Source organism: Paramormyrops kingsleyae, chromosome 3 (genome assembly GCF_048594095.1).
Source record: "Paramormyrops kingsleyae isolate MSU_618 chromosome 3, PKINGS_0.4, whole genome shotgun sequence".
In the NCBI taxonomy this organism is placed as follows: Eukaryota; Metazoa; Chordata; class Actinopteri; order Osteoglossiformes; family Mormyridae; genus Paramormyrops; species Paramormyrops kingsleyae.
In genome coordinates, this window is record NC_132799.1 from 22,040,772 (window position 1) to 22,064,241 (window position 23,470).

The following is a 23,470-nucleotide window of genomic DNA, read 5'->3' on the forward strand; positions in this document are numbered from 1 at the left end:
AAAATCAGGCTGACATCAAAGCAATTCTCTGGCTTGCAGGCTTAAACTAACCGAATTCTCCAAAACTCTACCATAACCGGGATTTGGGGGATGATGATGACACTCTCAGTGTCTCTCTAAATTGAGATTCCAGTGCTCTGTCAGAATAAAGTTTGAAATTGTGTTTTTTATTAAATGGTCTTAATTGCTTCTTAAAATACTGTGAAATAGCATGCATACAGTACTTCATTGGTGTTAAGCACGGTTATTTGACTTTTTTTTTTCTCTTTCTCGAATCAAGTCCCTTTTCATTAGCATGTAAATGAATTGTGTCTTGCATCAGAACTGTCCAAACCTGCATGTCACACCAGTCATTGTATGGATGCTTTAAGATGCTCTTGCATTGTGAGATTGCCATGTTTGTGCATACAGACCGTTTGGAGAGGGGTAGAGGTGCTGTTCTGGGTGTTTGTACAGCTCCTTGACTTCTAGTAGTGCAGACAGAGATTTGATTTAAACGTAAAGTAAGTTCATTGCTCACTGTTGTGTGTGAATGCCGTTCCTTAAAGCTGATGTGCAGGAATCTGATGAAATTTTAATAGAGCAATGTTTGCAAGATGCGTTTCTAATGACATTAAAGTAATGCCACACAGCAGACATTTTTCTAATGTTTAGTACGCGGGTGTGTGAAACAATATGGGTCACCGTTATTATGGATCACCAGGGAATTATCGGCGGTAACTATCAGCTCATTTTTAACCAATACACTTGGTACATCTTTACCAGTGATTAAAATTGTGTCTAAAATAGCACAGAGGTCCTGTGAGTGCAAAACACCTACAGGTTTTTATTGTCTGTGTGCTTCCTCAGGCCCTCTGGCTGCATGCTGGTGGATACCCTGGAGAATGTGCCCTCAGAGCTGCAGATCTGCGCAGACTGGCTGCTATCCTACTTCCAGAATCCACGGTCTCTACAAAAAGGGCACATGCCAGCCCTTCACCATGCCATCCTGCTGGAAGGTAGGTAACAGTCAGCTCAGGGTGATCACTCAATGTCCTTGTATCGCATGAAGGCTGCTTATCAGCATTGAGATGTGAGGCTTCACCTGGAGCCTTACCCTGGGCATTCTGGCAGGGAGAACCAAAGGGGGGCAGTTTAGGGCCCTCATGTCATTTCATTGTTTTATTGTTTTTAAAGTTACTGCATAGTTAGTTCATATTTATTGTTTAGCAAAATACACTCACCTAAAGGATTATTAGGAACACCATACTAATATGGTGTTTGACCCCCTTTCGCCTTCAGAACTGCCTTAATTCTACGTGGCATTGATTCAACAAGGTGCTGAAAGCATTCTTTAGAAATGTTGGCCCATATTGATAGGATAGCATCTTGCAGTTGATGGAGATTTGTGGGATGCACATCCAGGGCACGAAGCTCCCGTTCCACCACATCCCAAAGATGCTCTATTGGGTTGAGATCTGGTGACTGTGGGGGCCTTTTTAGTACAGTGAACTCATTGTCATGTTCAAGAAACCAATTTGAAATGATTCGAGCTTTGTGACATGGTGCATTATCCTGCTGGAAGTAGCCATCAGAGGATGGGTACATGGTGGTCATAAAGGGATGGACATGGTCAGAAACAATGCTCAGGTAGGCCGTGGCATTTAAACGATGCCCAATTGGGCCTAAAGTGTGCCAAGAAAACATCCCCCACACCATTACACCACCACCACCAGCCTGCACAGTGGTAACAAGGCATGATGGATCCATGTTCTCATTCTGTTTACGCCAAATTCTGACTCTACCATTTGAATGTCTCAACAGAAATCGAGACTCATCAGACCAGGCAACATTTTTCCAGTCTTCAACTGTCCAATTTTGGTGAGCTCGTGCAAATTGTAGCCTCTTTTTCCTATTTGTAGTGGAGATGAGTGGTACCCGGTGGGGTCTTCTGCTGTTGTAGCCCATCCGCCTCAAGGTTGTGCGTGTTGTGGCTTCACAAATGCTTTGCTGCATACCTCGGTTGTAACGAGTGGTTATTTCAGTCAAAGTTGCTCTTCTATCAGCTTGAATCAGTCGGCCCATTCTCCTCTGACCTCTAGCATCAACAAGGCATTTTCGCCCACAGGACTGCCGCATACTGGATGTTTTTCCCTTTGCACACCATTCTTTGTAAACCCTAGAAATGGTTGTGCGTGAAAATCCCAGTAACTGAGCAGATTGTGAAATGCTCAGACCGGCCCGTCTGGCACCAACAACCATGCCACGCTCAAAATTGCTTAAATCACCTTTCTTTCCCATTCTGACATTCAGTTTGGAGTTCAGGAGATTGTCTTGACCAGGACCACACCCCTACTGTAAATGCATTGAAGCAACTGCCATGTGATTGGTTGATTAGATAATTGCACTAATGAGAAATTGAACAGGTGTTCCTAATAATCCTTTAGGTGAGTGTATATTCAGACTAGAACATGAGCAAGTTTCCTGCAGTGTTTCACCTGTTTTAACTGTAGTGATTAAATCGTTAGTGGTTTCGTAGTGGAAAATGATATGGGAGAAGCTGTCTGTAATGTATGTGAGACGAGTGAAGTAAGGTTGCTCAAAAACCAGGAGTACAGTGCCTTTGCTTTTGGAGCATGAAAGAAGAGGGCACAGCCACCTGAACAAGGTGCTCTGCTACAGCACGGCTATGCAGAAACACATCAGCAGCAATTAGGATGGCAGCCCTCGCTCTGATACGGCTGCCCCGAGCACCGTAGGTTACAACTGAAATCTTTATGGTTTTAATGAAGTTGTCAGAATATGTTCAGTTCTTCATTAGGTCTTTCTCAAAATGGGATTCTCCCTTTCGTCAGGCAGGAGTTATAAATACTCGTTGAGCTGTGGATCTTGCACATATAGTGGGGTGAATGTTATAAAAATGTGATTCATGATTTAATTGGATCTTCCATTTCCTTTAATTGATTTGCAGATTGTCATCTTATATGCTGTTATGTTTTCTTTCCTCCAGTTTCAGCCAGATAACTAGGTTCAGAGTCTGCCACGCACATGCACTGCACGTTAGATTGTTGTTGTCTCCCCAAGTAGGATTCTTCACAAGTTGTATTACAGCTATATTGGCAATAATTCTGGCCTATCCATAAACACGTTAAACATAAAATCATGTGATTGGGTTCTGCTGATCGATAGGAACACATCAGCTCCCAGCCCGTCAACTCCTGGGAAGCCAATGTAATTTGCTCCCTTATGCAGTTTAATGACCCAATGTCCCTTTCGAGGGATTTCCGACGGCAGTGTAAAGCTCAGTGTAAAGGGGCTGTGACTGGCTGTAGCACCTACAATCATGGGCTCTTCATCTTTTCATAAACCCGCAGTCCACATCACAGCTGCCTCACTAAGGTCTTTGCTGGAAACATGCCTTTCTTCTGAGGACAGAAAGCCTACTGGAAGCTCTGAGGCTCAGGACTGAAGATGCTCTATCTACATATGAATCTGCTCATTCATTTTCTGACAAATCTAAAAGAAAAAGCCTCTTACAATTTATATACTATAGAAACCTGAACTTGGGTAAGGATTTGAAGCCACAACACTACAATTCAGTTGTACTATATGCCTTTGTAAAAAGGTCAGTTATTTTACTTTTATTACAAACACTAAACACATTCATTCAGTATATCATGACAATATTGCTATTAAGATTCTGAGACAGTGACACTGCATCCTGCAAACTCCTTGTTTTACTAAATGGTAACAGATCACCAGTATTTATAGCAGTGATTAATATCCTGTGGGTGGCCAGGACATAATGTTGTCATTTTCTCCTCTGTCAACTGCCTCATGAATAAGTGAGGAACCAAAATCAGGTGTTTCTGCTACGCTCCCCCCACTGAGAAACTGACTGCCCCACGTCAAGCGCCCAGTGATGTTACGGAGATTAATCTCCAAAGAAGCCCACTTTCCAGAGCAGATAAATGCAAGCTTGTCAGGGCTTCCTTCATGTGCATCTCTGACAGCCCTGTCAATGCTGATGCAGTTGTCTTTTACCCTTGATGGTGATTCTGGGTGAAGAATGTTACTCTGGGGAATTTAATCAGGTGTGTCTCTTTATACTCTGTGTCACTTCCAAGTTACCGGAAATGAGCCTGATGCTTGCCCTCAGTCACTAGGAGGCATTCTGTGGGGGTGTATAGAGAGGAGGTGGTTCTAACTTCAAGTGGTACTTCAAGTATGCTACCTATGTCATGCCAGATTAAATTAGAAAATTTGTTTGGTAATAACCATTCAGAAAATGTACTGCTTTTTATGGGTAATGATTATCTAGTCCTGGAAGCTATAAAAGAACACAGAACAAAAGTGGGACCCCAGGGAGGTGCCTCTTGGGGGAGTTGGTGTCATTAAGTGGAAGCACAAATCCCACTTCTTAGTTCCCTTAATTCAGGGTGTGCAAAATGTTAACAAGGTGAAGAAACAGACATGATATAAGTAATCCCTCTTCTAAGTAATCATAGTAAACAGTAAATGTGTTTGCCCGAAACAAGCATCCTGGCAGCAAGATGCTTGTATACCTCAGAGTTAATCAACCAAAAAGCTATTGATGCTGTGATGATGTTCTTTACTTCGTTTCCTTCATCAATATAGTCACATATATAATCCAAATTAATTTACTCTGAATAGAAAGCAAAAAATGGTAAATTTGTGATCAACTCCAAAGTCAACCTGTTACCACAGGCCATGTCCATTTTTTCAACAGTTTTGTTTAAAAAAAAAAATTGCTGTGCCTCTCCATATAAATTAATGAACAAAGTTATTTTATATAATAATGGTATTCTTGTATAACCTAGATTGAGTTGAGCTCCTAGGGGTCTTTGGGGCCTGTTTGGCATTAAACAGTATAGTGATTGCTGTGGCAACATGAAGATGTTGTTTCATAATTTATTTTATTTTTACTATGTGTGGATTATTCATGAACCCCAATATCAGCACACTCATCTGATATTATGCATCAGTTATATGTTAAATTGCAGCGCATAATTTCATGCTTCGTGTTGATCTCCCTGCCCTCAGACACCTTCACCAGCCGAGTGCTCCACACACTTCTGAGATATGTGAAGTTTGGGGAGACCATTTCTTACAAGCGTCTTGCAGAAATGGCTGGAAACATCCGGGCGGCCAGGGCAGTAGGCGGAGCCATGCGGCGCAACCCAGTGAGTAAGCTACGTGAGTAAGTGGCATGAGTGAACGGCCATCCCAGTTCACAGTCCATAGAGGTTGAAGGAAATGGGTTCCATACACCTGCAGTGGCTTTTTAAAAAGTTTAAAGGAGAACAAGGAAAACTTGTGGTAAAATGAAAGCATTTTTCATAAAGCTTTACAAGTGGTGTGGAAGCAGCATTAAAGGCTGATGAGATTATTATGAACAATAACATTTACAAGCCTTTGTGATACATTCCACTCTAGCAGTCAGACTACGGCAAGGATAAAGATGCTAAAACCTCTTTACTATGTACTACCTCTGCACAGAACACCAGATTCCTGGGTCCCTCTGTTAAATTGCAGCGCATAATTTCATGCTTCGTGTTGATCTTGGGGAACAAGGTATCACTCCTCTTTTTATGAAAGTTTGCAATTCAAAGTAAAGGAATGCATGCTGTCTTTATAAAATCTGTAAAATGCGACACACTGACTGTTGGCCAGCGAGTATCCTGTACATTTTGTTTGATATGTCCAATACGTGTTTGCCATTATGTCTGATGTATTCTACTTGCAAAAGTCTTTTTTATTTGTTGTTACTCTTACAGCTCATTGAAACAATCTCCTGAAAGGTGATTTTGCAATTGTCTAATACAGTGGTACCTTGGTTCTCGAACTCACTAGAACTCGAATTTCTTAAAAGTCAAACCAACCAGTTAAAAAAAAAATAATAATTACCTAGAACTCGATTTGAATCTCAGAAGTCAAATGGTGAACACCGACCTAAGAGAAATTGTATGTGCGGGGAAATGAGTCACGCGGCGCTCTAAGCAGAAACAAAGGGTAAAGGGCTTCACAGACCAAACGCAGCGCGCACTGCACTGTGCTCTGAAACCCATTATTTCCTAAGGCTTGCGCGCCGCAAGTACAGTTTCTGCTGCGCCGAACAAAGCCCAAGCGCAGCGCCAGAGCGGTACCGCGCACCGCTTGTGGAGCTTGTACGAGCAAGTTGAATTTTGTTGAACTTTGACCACTGCGCGCTGTGACACATTGTTGTGCGATCAATAGAAACAAGGCACCGAACCGGGCACAGATACATCGGCATGACTGACCGCCGGTGCAACATGACAGAAGAGTGTTTTGAAAACCACGCCCACTTTTCCCACTGAAGCCCCGCAGCGAGCGCAGTGCATTGAGTGGACACCGCTGTTGTTTTGACTGGATGCGCAAACCAATTAAACTGGTTTTCCATTATTTCTTATGGGGAAAATTCGATCAGAACTCGAGCTTTTTAGGATTCGATCCGGAGTTCTGAATGGATTAAGTTCTAGTTCTGAGGTACCACTGTATACACTCACCTAAAGGATTATTAGGAACACCATACTAATTAGGTGTTTGACCCCCTTTCGCCTTCAGAACTGCCTTAATTCTACGTGGCATTGATTCAACAAGGTGCTGAAAGCATTCTTTAGAAATGTTGGCCCATATTGATAGGATAGCATCTTGCAGTTGATGGAGATTTGTGGGATGCACATCCAGGGCACGAAGCTCCCGTTCCACCACATCCCAAAGATGCTCTATTGGGTTGAGATCTGGTGACTGTGGGTGCCATTTTAGTACAGTGAACTCATTGTCATGTTCAAGAAACCAATTTGAAATGATTCGAGCTTTGTGACATGGTGCATTATCCTGCTGGAAGTAGCCATCAGAAGATGGGTACATGATGACCATAAAGGGATGGACATGGTCAGAAACAATGCTCAGGAAGGCCGTGGCATTTAAACGATGCCCAATTGGCACTAAGGGGCCTAAAGTGTGCCAAGAAAACATCCCCCACACCATTACACCACCACCACCAGCCTGCACAGTGGTAACAAGGCATGATGGATCCATGTTCTCATTCTGTTTACGCCAAATTCTGACTCTTCTGTTGAGACATTCAAATGGTAATCGAGACTCATCAGACCAGGCAACATTTTTCCAGTCTTCAACTGTCCAATTTTGGTGAGCTCGTGCAAATTGTAGCCTCTTTTTCCTATTTGTAGTGGAGATGAGTGGTACCCGATGGGGTCTTCTGCTGTTGTAGCCCATCCGCCTCAAGGTTGTGCGTGTTGTGGCTTCACAAATGCTTTGCTGCATACCTCGGTTGTAACGAGTGGTTATTTCAGTCAAAGTTGCTCTTCTATCAGCTTGAATCAGTCGGCCCATTCTCCTCTGACCTCTAGCATCAACAAGGCATTTTCGCCCACAGGACTGCCGCATACTGGATGTTTTTCTCTTTGCACACCATTCTTTGTAAACTCTAGAAATGGTTGTGTGTGAAAATCCCAGTAACTGACCAGATTGTGAAATACTCAGACCGGCCCGTCTGGCACCAACAACCATGCCACACCCCTAAATGCATTGAAGCAACTGCCATGTGATTGGTTGATTAGATAATTGCATTAATGAGAAATTGAACAGGTGTTCCTAATAATCCGTATACCTGCATGCCTTTAGTATGTGAAAGAGTAAGGTAGATGCACAGGTAAATAGCTACCTACTAAACATTGCTGCCTTTTGCACCTCAGACGGTGCCATTAGGAGTAGCTGCAGGGTCATCAGCCGGGAGCCACCCTTCATTGATGTTTCTCTCCTTGAATCCCGGAACATATTATGGTGGTGGAGCAATGGCAGAGACATCGCCATGCCGTCCCCTGCAGCTGACCCCAGGACCCTTGTTTTCCCCACACCTGGTCCATCCTTCATAGCCAAAGCCAAAAGATTCTCTGCTCTGCCTCCTCAGCCATATCTTTAGCCATAGCTTCCATAGCTTCCGGGCAAGGTCCACTCATGTTCCACTGATAACTGCTGGTCAGGGCTGATCTCTTTGGCTGAATGATATTCTGAGATCCTCCTCCTCTTACAAAGTGGATTAGCCATTTTGGTGTTCGTAATGAGCGGTCTCTGGCCGCTTCCAGCCTGTGTTTTTCCAGGATCTCTGCGAACATCTTCAGGACGCTGTTATTGCACAACCTGTATCGACCTTGCACCAGTGCTGTTTTACAACTGGACAGGATATGCGAACATCCCAATCCTCAGCGAACCCCGGACAGTCCACGTTTTTGCTCCCTCCCAGCTCCTAGCCAATCAGGAACACCGAATACCTGGTATAGGTGCGCTGGGAGCTGAGAGGAAGCAGAAACATGGACTGTCCGGGGTTCCCCGAGGACTGGGTTGGGAAATACTGCCATAAAGAGACTAATTATCCTTGCATTGTAGTCATGTTTCAAACTAAGTGTTAAACCCTAATTAGCATCACAGGTGCCTTCAAGCTTTTCATCAGCCAGTCTGCCTATTTAAAGGGAAATAACATGTTACTGTGTTGTTTGGTATCATTGTGTGCACCACACTGAACATGGACCAGAGAAAGCAAAGGATAGAGCTGTCTGAGGATCACAGAAATATGATTATAGTTAACCATTTTAAAGGTAAAGGCTATAAGACCATCTCCAAGCAGCTTCATGTTCCTGTGACCACAATTGCAAATATTATTAAACAGTATACGGTTCATGGGCCTGTAGCCATCCTCCCAGGATGTAGGAGCAAGAGGAAATGCAACCCCAGGTCGATCAGAAGGATAGTGTGTATGGTAGAAAAAGAGCCAAGGAAACCATCCAAAACCATTCAAGCTGAGCTCTAAGGTCAAGGTACGTCACTTTCTGGTCACACCGTATCCCTCGCATTTTGAACAATAATGGGCTCCATGGAAGAAGACACAGGAGGGCTCCACTATTGATAGAAAAACGTAAAAAAGCCAGAGTGGAATTCTGCAAAATGCATGTTGACATTCTTGGAGAATGTCCTTTGGACTGATTAGACAAAACTGGATTTTTTTGGCCAATCATATCAACTCTGTTTGCAGAAGGAAAAAATAAACCTTTAAAAGAAAAGAACACCATGCCTACTGTGAAAACTGGAGGGGCTCGGTTTTGTTTTGGGGCTGCTTTGCTGTGTCTGACGCAGGGAACCTTGAATCTGTGCAGGGCACAATGAAGCCTCAAGACTACCAAATCATCCTGGAGCGAAAACATACTGCTCAGTGTGAGAAAGCTCAGCCTCAGTCCAGGTCATGGGTCCTCCAACAGGATAATGACCCAAAACATACAGCTAAAAGCACTCAAGAATGACTGGCCATCCATGAGCCCAGATCTTAATCCTATTGAACATCTATTGGAAAGATCTGAAAATTTCAGTGTGGAGAAGCCACCCTTCAAGCCTGAGCAGTGTGCTCAGGAAGAGTGGGCCGAACTACCTGTTGGCAAATGCAGACATCTTATTGTGAAATACAGAAATCACTTGTTGGCAGTGATTTCTGCAAAAGGTGGTGCCACAAAATATTAAATTAAGGGTACCATCTTTTTTGTCCATGCCTTTTTCATTGTTTAAATTATATAAAATATTCAACTGAATCGGTAATCAAAAACAAGGCTCATTTGTGTTAAATATGGAATAAACAATAAGGGATGCCATTAAACTTTTATTTTTTATTTATTTATTTTGTTAACTTTTCAAGTTATTTCAGAGATGGTTGTGTGTTTTTGTAGCAGGGTACCAACAAATTTGTCCATGTCTCTATGTATTCTATGTGCTGAATTAGATGCTTAACACCACAGACATTGAAGAATGAATGTGCACACTGTCATGCCCTGTTGCTTAATAAGGGTCCTCTTCACAGAGTACAGAGTACTGCCAGCATCTATCAGCCCCGTCACCATTTATCACAAAGTGCTTAGGTCCCATGGTAAGCTCAAATTTAGGTTTATGTTGGAATGTCATTGCAGCCTGTGGCCTATGGGTGAAACAATACAATGCTAGACATTAAATATATACAGCAGACCTGATTGTGTCTGTATAATTTTGAAATGTCTGGTATTTTACCTTTACTTGCTGTTCGCTGTTTTACACTCACCAGTGATAACGGGCTGCCAGAATCACACCCGTTTTTGTACAAAGTGCCTCGGCTAACCAGCACCAACATATGTGTCTCCCACTCCAGGTTCCCCTGCTCATCCCATGTCATCGTGTGATCTCCAGTGCCGGGCAGCCGGGAAATTACATGGGCGGAAAGGGCAACCACATGAAATGCTGGCTACTGGCTCACGAGAGAGCTGGTGGCTGGGAAAGTCCACCTCCCCAGGGTGGGACGGGGGTGAGGCGCAGTTGTGATATCGCTAATAGACCAGGCCTGAAAGATTGCTCAGAGCCACTGGGGGGCAGTTGTAGGAGTGATGTGAACACAGAGGAAATTAATTAGAAGTGAAGTATGTCACTGCCTCTATATTAAAGAAGCTGTTTATGTCCTGGGGGATGGGGCTGATGCGCACTCTGTCGCTTTGCCTTTTATGAGAGAATGAATCCCACACAATGGGCCATCCCTAAGTTTAGTCAGGTGTTGTTCTGTTTGAAAATGTGGAGAGTTAACTGCAGTAATGGATGGGGCTGCCTCTGCAAAATCTGTAATGCATTAGAATCTGGATTTCCTGAACTTTGACAAAATACCAGCTTGGGACAAAAGGATCACCTACTTTACCAGCAGATCGTATGACAGTATTTTAAAAAGTAATATTTTACTAAGCAGTAACAAATTCTTCTTATGATAAACAAGGAACCAACACAATTGAGCCAAAATTTGTTTGAAAATAAAATTTTCTCCACTGGAATGTTCTGGAAGATTTTCTTTGACTTGAGAAAGACATGAAAATGAATGTTAGTGCAGAATACAGAGAGACGGAGTGCCTGTGATTGCTGACCACATCCAGGAGACCAGTGGATTGATTCTCTTCATTCTCATATGTACCTTTTTTCCCCCCATTTCTCATGTTATTTGCTTCTCTTGTCTCCATTTATTTTCTATTTAATGTAGCGAAAATGTGTAAATGGAAACATATTTTTATACTTAAAGGAATCACTCTGCGGTTCTGTTAAGTGACCGCCACAATTTTTGACACCCTTTGTAAAGATTTATAAAAGGGTTAGAAATAAATCTACTTTTCAGTGAAGTAAGCTTCATCTCACACTGAAAAAGTGAGAAAAATCCAACCTTTCATTGAAATAAAAAAAAATAAAAAATCCATCAAGAAATAATTATTTTTTTACAAAAACACATTTGCCATGATTGCACCCCTGGAAATGGTAGTGAACACAATATAACTGAAACATGTTTCCCCTGTAAATTGTACATCGTTGAGTTGAGTGAATAGGAAGCTGTAATCCGTGACTTCGTGATTAACTGGGGTACAATTATGAGGTGACATAGAGCCCAAATTCCTTTAGTCACACATCGACATAGGAAACATAAGAGAACATACAAACCAAATGAGGGAGAAGTGTGTTGGCATACATAAGTCAGGGAATGGGTTTTAAAAAAATAGCTGCTCCCCTGAAAATGCCCATTTCTACGGTTAGGGCAATAATAATTAAAAAAAAAATGGTCAACAACTTAATGCTTTAAGATGCCCCTTTGGGTCATACGTCTATAGTGTAGGAGTGACTGTCTGTGAATAGCTTTCCAAATAACTACTGAATGTAACAAGGAGAAATATATATTTCTAATTGTGAACTGCCTGTTACGGCAGCAGTTGCCATAGATTGAGCAAGCACAGGAATTGGGGGGGGGGGGGGGGGATGAGTGTGTTTCGGAAAGAGTTTCTGGGGTGTGTCAGCACCTTCAATGATGGGTATGTGACACATTGGAGTTTCAGGAGGCCTATCCATGTGCTGGGTGGTCTGCATAAGGCTGCTGTTTGTCTTTGCTGCCTTTTCTAATTATCATAATGCACACTCATTGTGACTATCAGGGGGGGCTTTTCAGCAGCCTCCTCATTGTCCCAAGTGCCTTTTATATGATGTAGAGGCTCCCTTTCAGGTGTGGTGGTCCGCACCTCAGATTCCACCCTCCAAAGCAGATGCACTCATCGTCTTTTTCATGCAGTTCATAGATAGCAGCAAATACATTAATGTGGGCACGTTGGTGTCCAGGATGTCCCCAGAAAGACATGGTGCTGGGTCATCCTCTGGCCCAGTGGGAGGGAAGCTTATTGAACATGCATGGACACCGCTATGGATACAAGCAGCAGAGCTGTAAAACAAAGATTACAGCACAAGGTGGTAATGTAGCAGAAGCAATAGGGGCCTGGCCAAATAGAGTGGCCTCTGTAAATGGCAGTCTCTGGCAGGCTGTACATGCACATGCTCCAGCACAGTAATTATACCAGATGTGTGTGAGGCCTCACACACGCATGTCCCATGTGCAGATATGTGATATAAATGCTGAGGGAGCGTCAAGGGCCGCCTTCACCAGGCTGTGCCCATCATCACTCCTCTGCATTTCCTTTGCTGTGTCAACAAGTTTTCTGCTTTCCTGAAATGACAAAGTGTCTAATGCACTAATGTTTGACACAAAGTAACAGAGAACATGTACTGTACGCGTGTCTATCCACCACTCACATTATTGGCTTAGTGTATGTTTAAGGTGCACCATTGCTGTTACTGTACTGTACAGTAGTGTGACTATCGTTAGTCCTACAGTGCAGCTGCTGGCTGTGATTATGCCTCAATTCTGTGGTGGAAAGTGTCAGGTTGCAACCTCCTTGAAATAAATCGATATACACTCACCTAAAGGATTATTAGGAACACCATACTAATACGGTGTTTGACCCCCTTTCACCTTCAGAACTGCCTTAATTCTACGTGGCATTGATTCAACAAGGTGCTGAAAGCATTCTTTAGAAATGTTGGCCCATATTGATAGGATAGCATCTTGCAGTTGATGGAGATTTGTGGGATGCACATCCAGGGCACGAAGCCCTCGTTCCACCACATCCCAAAGATGCTCTATTGGGTTGAGATCTGGTGACTGTGGGGGCCATTTTAGTACAGTGAACTCATTGTCATGTTCAAGAAACCAATTTGAAATGATTCGAGCTTTGTGACATGGTGCATTATCCTGCTGGAAGTAGCCATCAGAGGATGGGTACATGGTGGTCATAAAGGGATGGACATGATCAGAAACAATGCTCAGGTAGGCCGTGGCATTTAAACGATGCCCAATTGGCACTAAGGGGCCTAAAGTGTGCCAAGAAAACATCCCCCACACCATTACACCACCACCACCAGCCTGCACAGTGGTAACAAGGCATGATGGATCCATGTTCTCATTCTGTTTACGCGAAATTTAGACTCACCAGATCAGGCAACATTTTTCCAGTCTTCAACTGTCCAATTTTGGTGAGCTCGTGCAAATTGTAGCCTCTTTTTCCTATTTGTAGTGGAGATGAGTAGTACCCGGTGGGGTCTTCTGCTGTTGTAGCCCATCCGCCTCAAGGTTGTGCGTGTTGTGGCTTCACAAATGCTTTGCTGCATACTTCGGTTGTAACGAGTGGTTATTTCAGTCAAAGTTGCTCTTCTATCAGCTTGAATCAGTCGGCCCATTCTCCTCTGACCTCTAGCATCAACAAGGCATTTTCGCCCACAGGACTGCCGCATACTGGATGTTTTTCCCTTTGCACACCATTCTTTGTAAACCCTAGAAATGGTTGTGCGTGAAAATCCCAGTAACTGAGCAGATTGTGAAATACTCAGACCGGCCCGTCTGGCACCAACAACCATGCCACGCTCAAAATTGCTCAAATCACCTTTCATTCCCATTCTGACATTCAGTTTGGAGTTCAGGAGATTGTCTTGACCAGGACCACACCCCTAAATGCATTGAAGCAACTGCCATGTGATTGGTTGATTAGGTAATCGCATTAATGAGAAATTGAACAGGTGTTCCTAATAATCCTTTAGGTGAGTGTATGTGCAAATCAGAAATGCTGATTCACCTATGCAAATGTTTTGGGTTGCAGGGAGACATCAGAATATCAGGAGGAAGCCCACACACAGAAAGCAGGGGATAGTATTCAAACCCCCAACCACTTGAGCAACAATACAACCCACTGTGACACTGGACCATAATTTATATTATTCCAAATAATGAGCCAAATCCGACACTTATCGCCATTACTGCTTTTATGAACATCCCAGGGCAGCAATAATAAAATCTCATCAATTTCATATGAAACACTTGGCAGTCCGCTGGGATCTTAGATTAAAGATGCAAAGCGCACACACAATAAAGTAAGACAGATAAGAACATGGTGACATATACTTTTACTGTCGTAAATAAAAATATTGATGCAAGAAATTTGTTTGTAATTCCTTTGGATAAAACACGAATAACATAAGACATGTTTTGGAGGGGAAGGTATTGAGTGCTTCAGAGGTGTTAGCTTTGCAATTTGTGTTTTTAGGTAAAGCTCTGTAGGGTGGTCAGCATGCTTCCACCGAGGACATTGGCTCCTCTTCTTTTTGTGGTGTGTTTATATTCCTGCTCAGCAATAAAGAGAAGGACAGGGAGACGGTTGGCAAACAAAATGTAACAGTACTGATATTTTGATTGTTTGCAGTTATCTAGGTAGACCTGGTTCATTTACATCCTGACCCAGCCACAACATCATGAAAGTCATAAAGAATGTCCTTAAATGTACTTTTAAATGAAGAATGTACTGAAATGAAAAATGCATCTGGAGAGCCCTGACTCATATCCTGAATTACTGCAGTGAGAAAATGTCCAGGTGTAGGATATAGGTGGCTTGAGCCATCAAGTGTTAGGAGAGGCGGCTATCAAAGGTGGCTGAGAGTAGACTATCAATCTCTTTTTTTAGATAAAATAAGCAGCCGCTTAAATAAAAAGCTGCTTAAAAAAAGCAGCTTCAGTGTTGAGAGATATTTAAAATATGCATAAAAACAAACATATTTCTCACCTTTGTTTCTTCAGTTCAACTCCAATGAGAACTGTGAGCACGAGCAAGGAAAGAAGAGCCAGACCAATCAAAATGCTGATTCCTGAGGAGGATCCATGGGAACAGAATCAACTCTGTTTATTAGTGACACTGTCAAATTGTCCAATATGATTCGTGTTGATCCATTTTGTATAACCATACATGTAGTGCCAGCCAGGCGAATCACAATAACAAACCAATGTGAGATTATACTTTATTTTTAACGTTAATTAACATAAACTATACAAGCAAAGAATTTGCTGCAAATCACTTAGACAACAATAGTGCTTCAGGCTGAGGACCAGGACCTGTTGTTAGCGATTAAATACCAAAATAATTTACTGATGTAATGCATTTGTAGTCCAGTCATACTTTACAGTTCCATTTTAACTGCCTAAACACGATGATACGCAAGTCTGGTTTTAATAATCGGGATTTTGAATAAGTCGAGTTTTATCTATGACACAGCTGATTACCAAGAGGTACATAAAAGTTACATTAAAAAAAAGTATGTATATATACACATACACACACACACACACACATACACACACATATATATATATATATATATATATATATATATATATATATATATATATATATATATATATATAATTAAATGCAATCATACATTTAAAAACGTATAGTAGATGACTTGCAGTACATTTACCTGCTTATACCATGGCCAGGCCTACAACACGTATAGCTTATATGTTTATGCATAAAGACTGATCTTTGCCCTTAGCAGCATATTTCATGCTAATGGCTGGCTAATGGTCTTAGCAATGGACTATTTTTTAAAGACAAGGGCTTGGGTCATATAACTAAAATGTTTAATAGTAGTAGTCTCTCCACAATTATTGGCACCCTTTGTAAAGATTTGTAAAAAATGTTAGAAAAAATCCACCTTTTGGAGAAGCAGCTTCATGTCACACTGAAAAATTGAGAAAAATCCAACCTTTCATTAACATAAATTTATTCCAAGAAAAAAAATCAAGAGATAATTATCTTTAACAAAAGCACATGTGCCATGATTACTGGCATCCCTGGAAATGATATTGAACACAATGTAACTGAAGTATGTTTCCCCTGTAAATTGTACATCTTTGAGTTGAGTGGAGGGAATAGGAACCTTCAAGCTGTAATCTATGACTTCCTGGTTAACAAGGATACGAACATGAGCTGACACAGAGCCCAAATTCCCTTACTCATCCATCAACATGGGAAAGATAAGAGAACATATTAATAAAAAGTGGACAACAACTGGAACTGTTACAAACCTGCCTGGAAGAGGACCCAAGTTTATTTTCCCCCCATGTACAGTGAGGAGGATCATAAGAGAGGCAAAACAAATCCCCAAGGATGACTGTTGGTGAATTAGAAGACCAAGTAAAATCTTGGGGTTACCACGTCTCTGAAAAAACTATCCGACGTCCCCTTCATGCTAACAGATTATTTGGAAGGTATTACAGAAAAAGCTTTTTTTTGGCCCATTTTGCCTGAGGAAAACAAGCTGCCTAATAATTATGCACACCTTGATATTGGGTGTTGATCTCCATAAGGCCACACCCTCCCTCATTACCCAAATACACATTACCTGATATGTTTACCTCCAATAAGCATTCAAGGTTATACAGCTTGGATTTGGAATATATGCATTAAAATGACGATCCGGTCAAAATTCTCACTTACTTAATAAATATGTTTAATTTCGTATATGTGAAAATGGCGTCTTTATGTACAAATGTGTATGCCAAATGTATGGTAATTGTGGTATAAGCATGTTAATGCACTTCAAGCCAAACAGGTAAACTTTTATTAATAAAATTAGCCAGGACCTCACTTGGTCTTAAGTAGTGTTACTGCGGTTTTTATCACCAATATTTCAAAATGCCTGAATAGTGATGCTTTTTAAAATACTATATACCTTGATGTAATGTCTGGACAATATGAAAAATTAGATGCCTTCGGCCCTCTTCATACAACTGCTCAGCTGCTACAACAACAACGGATATTTTTCCTCTACTATTTCATTGTGACAACTGATCTATGAAAGTTGCCGCTGCCACCTACTGGAAGTACTGAATCATTTATCCTGCACATGCACCGTCGATGCACACAGACGTACATGGTTTCTGTTAGACATTAAAAAAACTTGTCTACACTCGCACCTACTACTAGAAAGTTCAGATTCAGAAAGTACAAATCCATACCAAAATTTTGTTTCAACTAAGCAGTTGAAAGCTCACGGAGAAGTATGATTTGTGAAGTATGAATTAGCCTTTACTGATATACTTACTGAATTATATACACTATTTGGACAAAAGTATTGGCACACCTGGCCATTACACCTACAAGAACTATGATGACATCCCATTCTTTTTTTAACATCCCATTCTAAATCCATATAACAGCTGCCACTCTTCTGGGAAGGCTCTCCACAAGATTGTGGAGATGTCTGTGAGAATTTTTGCTCATTCCTCCAGAAGAGCATTAATGAGGTCAGACACTGATGTTGGATATGAAGACTTGGCTCACAATCAGCTTTGTTACTTTTTGTGGTCTGCCACTTTATGGCTGAGTTCCTAATGGCTTACACTTTGCAATAATGCCACTTACAGTTGACCATGCAATATCTAGCAGAGAAGAAATTTCATGAACTGCCTATTTGCAAAGGTGACATCATGTGATAGTACCACGATTGAATTTACTGAGTTCGTCAAAATGACCCATTATTTCACAAATGTTTGTAAACATGGTTAGGTGCTTGATTTTATATGTCTGCGGAAACAGGTCTGAATGAAACACCTGAAATCAATGTATCGGAATACATTTGTGCATATAGTGTACTTAGCTGTGGCACTGGAGCCTGAAAGAGTGCAAGAGAGATGTTTGTAAAGGTAGGACTACGACACTACCCTGCAGTGAAACATCACTACATCTGCCAATAGTGCTGGAAGTAGAAGTGTTGAGGGTGCTTCGGCACCCCCTCTGGCTCTTGGTGACAATGACTTAGAAGCAATTCTTTCTCCAAAAAGAATATTGTTGATAGCTACCAATGATTCCAATGAACTTCAGTATAGTCTTTTGGTCGTTCTGACTTTAAGCACCCTGACGTCAGACCTCTCCTTCGACATGCCAATAACCGTTTTATGGTGGATCATGTGGGTCTTGATTATCTTTCAAAACCTGCCTTTACAGCACCACCCACTACAGTGTTTCCAGACTTTACAGTATGTTTGAAAATAGCAATTCATGTGACACAACAAATAAATTAATAGCACAACCTGCTGATGGAACTCATAGGCTCTAGGAATGGTTACCTTTGCTCTGTGGTTTCCACAAACCATTCTCAAACTGGACTGTGCTGGTGAGAATGCTGGGAGTTGTCGTGGTGTGAAATATTTCTGGGCAGTACGTAAGAGCTTTCAGAAGGAAAGAAAATATGGTTACACACAAAACACTAGTCATACAAAAGACAATTCCATATGAACATATTTATAAAAACAAAAATTGCAGAGAAAAGGACCACCACATACATACCACATACACCACACACCTCTTGAGACCTTGAAATGGCCTTCACATTAAGTTGAAAGACAATGTTTTCTATAAAACCATTTGCCACTCTACATCAGATTCTAGATGCTTTCCCTAAGTGCCAGTTAGGATTGCATTTATTATGAAGGATCTCAGATCATCATTTCACTTCACCATGGGAGTTTATTGCTGTCATAATCACTGCTGTTTACATACCACCACATGCTAAGGCCCAGGACACACCGGCTGTGGCTGCGGCACTCAAATGTCTATGATAAGTGGTGGCTTGATGGTTAGGGTAGCGCACTTGTAATTGAAAGATTGCAGGTTCAAATCCCCCACCAGCAAGTCACCACTGAGGTACCCTGAACAAAGTACCGTCCCCAAGCACTGCTCCCCGGGTGCTGAATTAGCTGCCCCCTGCTATGTCACGAAAGTCACATATGGGTCAAATGCAGAGGTCACATTTCGTTGTTGCGCACTGTGTGCTGTGGTGTGTTGACAATGACCACTGATCACTTAATTCTAAATAATAGCCATCAATAATAGTGTTTGATTTAGAAAGGTTTGAAAAGTGAAGACCATGAAGTTGACCAGTTTTCACCAGAAAGCACCCTTGTTTAGAGTGTGGCAGATGCTTCGCCGGGTTAGACATATTGGCACCTTGTAACAACATTTGCATACTGGAGCTGTCAGGTCACCCTTATTGGTCGGTTTAAAACCAAAATATCGCTCACTTCTGCTGCCCTGCTTATCAACTAGAGGTGGGTAGTGGGCAACAGCGGTTTCCATTTTCCATCTGTGTAACTTCTTTGCACAAGGGACATGTGAAATGAGTGCGACTGTGTCTTTGCTCAAAGCACAGAATCTGCACATCTTGTACATTAAATAACAGCAAAATATGAAAATTTACAAAATATCAAATGTTACTTTATGAACAAACAGCATAACAGAAAATACACTTTCTCATACGTCAATCCACAGTTAAAATTAGGATGAGCTTGGAGATCAATACAAATTATGTCTGTGAAAGTAAGTTCCTAATGTTTGAATTGCAGCTTACGTTCACCCAAAATCAACCAATTTATCTTCATATCTCTTCACCTCATAATTACCCCATTATTAAAGAGAAAAGTGGCAATAAGTTATTAGACTTGAGTCAGGTAGTGTGTGAGACAGGCAGTGATTGGCTGGTGAGACATATTATGATTATATGATGAAAGGACAGCATGCATGAGACATGGACTGTGATTGGGAAGTCCATGTGAAGTGTGCATGTGGGCCATGTTCTGATGGATCAGCCTAGTGATGGTACATACGAATGTTCTATGTCTGGCACTGATACCAACACATGATCACTTCCAGCCTACCTCTACAAATGCAAATCGTCTCCTACTTCCCAGGACCAAACTTAGCACCATGGGTGATCGGGCCTTCTGTTCTGCCGCCCCGCGTCTATGGAACACCCTCCCAGACCATTTGAGGGCCCCACAGACTATTGAAAATTTTAAAAAAGGACTTAAGACATTTCTATTTAATAGAACTTATGGATTTTAATTAATTTTGTAGGTTTCTTAATTATTGATTGACTTGCTTGTTTTAATTGTTGTTTTAATATGTGTGTTTTTTTTTTTTTTCTTTTCACTTTTTTAGGAAGACTCATTTTGTGGCATTTTGAGATTTATTTTAAATGTAAAGTGCGTTATAAATTAAATCTATTATTATTATTATTATTATTAATACCAACACAACTAATAACATCCATATGACACTAATGCCAACACGTCTGATAATATCTGTCTACCTGTAATACAACATATCTGATAACATTTATCTGCCTTTAATACCAATACATCTCATAATATCGGTCTGCCACTAATACCAACACGTTTGATAACATCTGTCCTACACTAATACAAGCACATCTAGTAACATCTGTCTGCTGCTAATACCAACATGGCCCTGACCAATTTCATTGAGTCTTCTGAGCCTGGCCCAGAAGGGAGCACACTGTCCAAGCCTCCAGATCCCTGTCCACGGGAGGTTGCGGCCCATTCTGAGCCTCCAGATCCCTGCCCAGGGGAGGTCGCCGCTCATCCCGAGCCTGCAGTGTCTGGCCCAGAAGGGGCCGTCGCCCATCCCTAGTTTCCATTGTCTGGCCCACAGGGTCCCATTGATCCCATCCCCACCTCTGCAGCACCTCCAGAGCCTGCTTTCACTTTGCACATTTGTGGATCACTTACTATCTATTTGTGGTATTTTGCAGATAATGACATAAGGCAGCCCCCCAACAGCACATGGACGCAAAACCTGTATGGTACTTTAGTGCTGTGTTAATGTTGCAGAAATCACCATTCTTTTAGTTTTTGAGATATTTGCCATTAAGTATCTGTTAAATGCGACTGTTAAATTGAGAGCATTGCCTTCTGGCTCAGCTCCCTCTTCACCAAAACAGAGTCTGTTATCACTGACTTAAGAACATAATTTTGTGTCCAAGTGACTGAGGGCAGTTTAATACATTATAAAAAATAATCAATTTCACCATCTCTCTGATCATGTGTCCACATTACTGCCAATGCTGCACTGATCCGTCTGTTGATTTCCTGCTCCACTTTTCTCTCACTCGTGAACAAGACCCCGAGATACTTAAACTCCTCCGCTTGAGGCAGCAACTCAACCCCATTGCCAGACAGAGAAGCGTGATTAGTCACTCCAGTGAACTCATCTCCACTGCTCTAGAGTCCAGTGGTGGTGTTCTTAACACCACTGCTTTGCTTTGCACTTGGGGATATAAGGCTTGGCTGCAGCTACTCGGTCATGGAAACCCATTCCATGAAGTTCTCTACACACTGTTCTTAAGCTAATCTGAGGGCCACACAAATTTTGGAGGTCTGTAGCTATTGACTCTGCAGACAGTTGGAGACTTCTGCACATTGTGCACCTCAGCATGCATTTGTCTGTGGTCTGTGATTTGACATGGCCTACGACTTTGTGGCTGAGTTGCTGTTGTTCCCAATTGCTTCCACTTCGTTATAATACCACTAATAGTTGTGGTATTATACACTAAAAGAATTATTGCACAGGTGGTATCCTATCACAGAACCACACTTGAATTCACTGAGCTCCTGAGAGTGACCCATTATTTTGCAAATGTTTGTAGAAGCAGTCTGCGTGTCTAGGTGCTTGATTTTATATACCTGTGGCTATGGAAGTGATTGGAACACCTGAATTCAACGATTTGGAGGGGTGTCCCAGTACTTTTGACAATATTGTGTGCATTTAAAAAGGACACTTCAGTCCCCTCCATTTTACCCCTTTATCTTTAATATCTGGCAAATGTTCATAGTTTACCTTGCTAGAGATTAAAATAACCACTCCTTGTATATAGTTTGTTTTATGTGATGAATAAAAAAACTCTTTTAAAACAGCCTTTTCAATGTAACATGTTCCAGGGTTCTTGCATGGTTCAGTAAGTTAAATTTAAGACCTTTTTAAGACCTTTTAAGACCATTATGAGTAAAATTAAAGACCAACACGATGCATTACTAGAAACATTCGAATGATACCAGAAATTCTCATATTTTATGTCACTCATATCCTTAGCCCAACATCCACATATCATATGTGTTTACAAAGTGCGTTTTAATAGGTTCACATGTGTTTAAAGCATGTGGGAGTGGTATTTTAAGGCTTAAACTATAAAAAAGTTTATGTATATGGTCTTTCTATATCGCGGATTTTCATCTATCGCTGATGGGTCTGGAACGTAACTTCTGCGATAGGCGGGGGATCCAGACCCACCAGCCTATCGCGGAAGTTACGTTCCAGACCCATCAGCGATAATGAAAACAACTGGATACAGCTGATAAACACGGGGAATCCACACGGGGTTAACGAGGGGGCGTGGCACATGGGAGGAGCGGACGAGCGGGGCAGGACATACTGCACTTTTAATCAGATTTTTTAGATTTTCTAAGCAATTTTTATTCAACTGGATAGTAGTTGCCTTTTAACTGAAAAAAATCGCTCCAGTCATCAGAGAAAAAAGTTACTAACGCACTACATCAAAACATTTACATTGCAATAATGTATGTCATGAAATAAATTTGTAAGTATATCATTCAGTAATACAAATAATAAAACAACATACCGTTCACATTGGCCTCAAGAACTAAGTTAGCTAATCTGGACGCAATGGGATTTGTAGTTTTATTACCACACAGGCACCGGTGCAGACCAGAAAACACAACCAACGGATTAGTTTTACAGCGTTTTACTATTTTATTTTCTGCGGACAATGCTTTTTGGGAATGAACGGAGGTAAGAATTTTAAGACTTGGGTAAATTCAATTTAAGACTTAGGATGAACATCTGGACATTTTTAAGACATTTCAAAGCCTTAAATTTAACTTTCTGAATTTTAGACTTTTTAAGACCCCGCGGGAACCATGATGTTCCTAATCATCATCATCATCATCATCATCTTTATTTATAAAGCACTTTAAAACAGCCACAGCTGACACAAAGTGCTGTACATTAAAACCAAATAATCAACTATTCATAGGAAATAAATAAAATGCAAATAAGTTAATTTATTACTAGCTAATTTAATTTCAAGGAAAATCTCACTAAGTCTCAATGAGGCCAAATGCCAGGGAATAAAAATGGGTTTTTAGACGTATTTTAAAAGTTGATAATGAAGGGGCCTTTCTAACGTGCAAGGGCAGGTTATTCCACAGTTTAGGCGCCACAACAGAAAAAGCCCTGTCCCCTCAGAGCTTCCTCTTCGATCTAGGTACTTCCAGGAGCAGCTGGTCAGCTGACCTAAGAGACCGACAGGGTGTGTAGGAATGAAGAAGCTCCGAGAGGTACGGCGGGGCAAGATTATGAAAGCA

The 23,470-nt window shown here is 41.5% G+C and overlaps 1 protein-coding gene and 1 long non-coding RNA gene across 8 annotated transcripts in view; one reads left to right on the forward strand and one right to left on the reverse strand.

Annotated features, from left to right (window-relative positions):
* Window positions 1-15,375, forward strand: part of mgmt (O-6-methylguanine-DNA methyltransferase) — a 30,863-nt gene extending 15,488 nt beyond the window's left edge. For 3 of the 7 annotated variants that reach the window (XM_072709849.1, XM_072709855.1, XM_072709850.1), the window contains 4 exons: window positions 850-998; window positions 5,044-5,183; window positions 9,887-9,952; window positions 10,208-10,871. In XM_072709849.1, the coding sequence (XP_072565950.1) occupies window positions 850-998; window positions 5,044-5,183; window positions 9,887-9,952; window positions 10,208-10,465 (613 nt within the window). In that variant the 3' untranslated portion in view covers window positions 10,466-10,871. Of the gene's footprint in view, window positions 1-849; window positions 999-5,043; window positions 5,197-9,886; window positions 9,953-10,207; window positions 10,872-15,028 lie in introns of those variants that run through there. The other 4 variants (XM_023843488.2, XM_072709854.1, XM_072709852.1 and 1 more) reach the window with 4 other exon arrangements.
* The window catches only part of LOC140588208 (uncharacterized), a 63,601-nt gene continuing 54,333 nt past the window's right edge, over window positions 14,203-23,470 (reverse strand). Inside the window, exons 4-5 of the long non-coding RNA XR_011989534.1 lie at window positions 15,015-15,096; window positions 14,203-14,578 (exon numbers count right to left, since the gene is read on the reverse strand). This is a non-coding gene — a long non-coding RNA (uncharacterized lncRNA). The remainder of the gene's footprint in view (window positions 14,579-15,014; window positions 15,097-23,470) is intronic.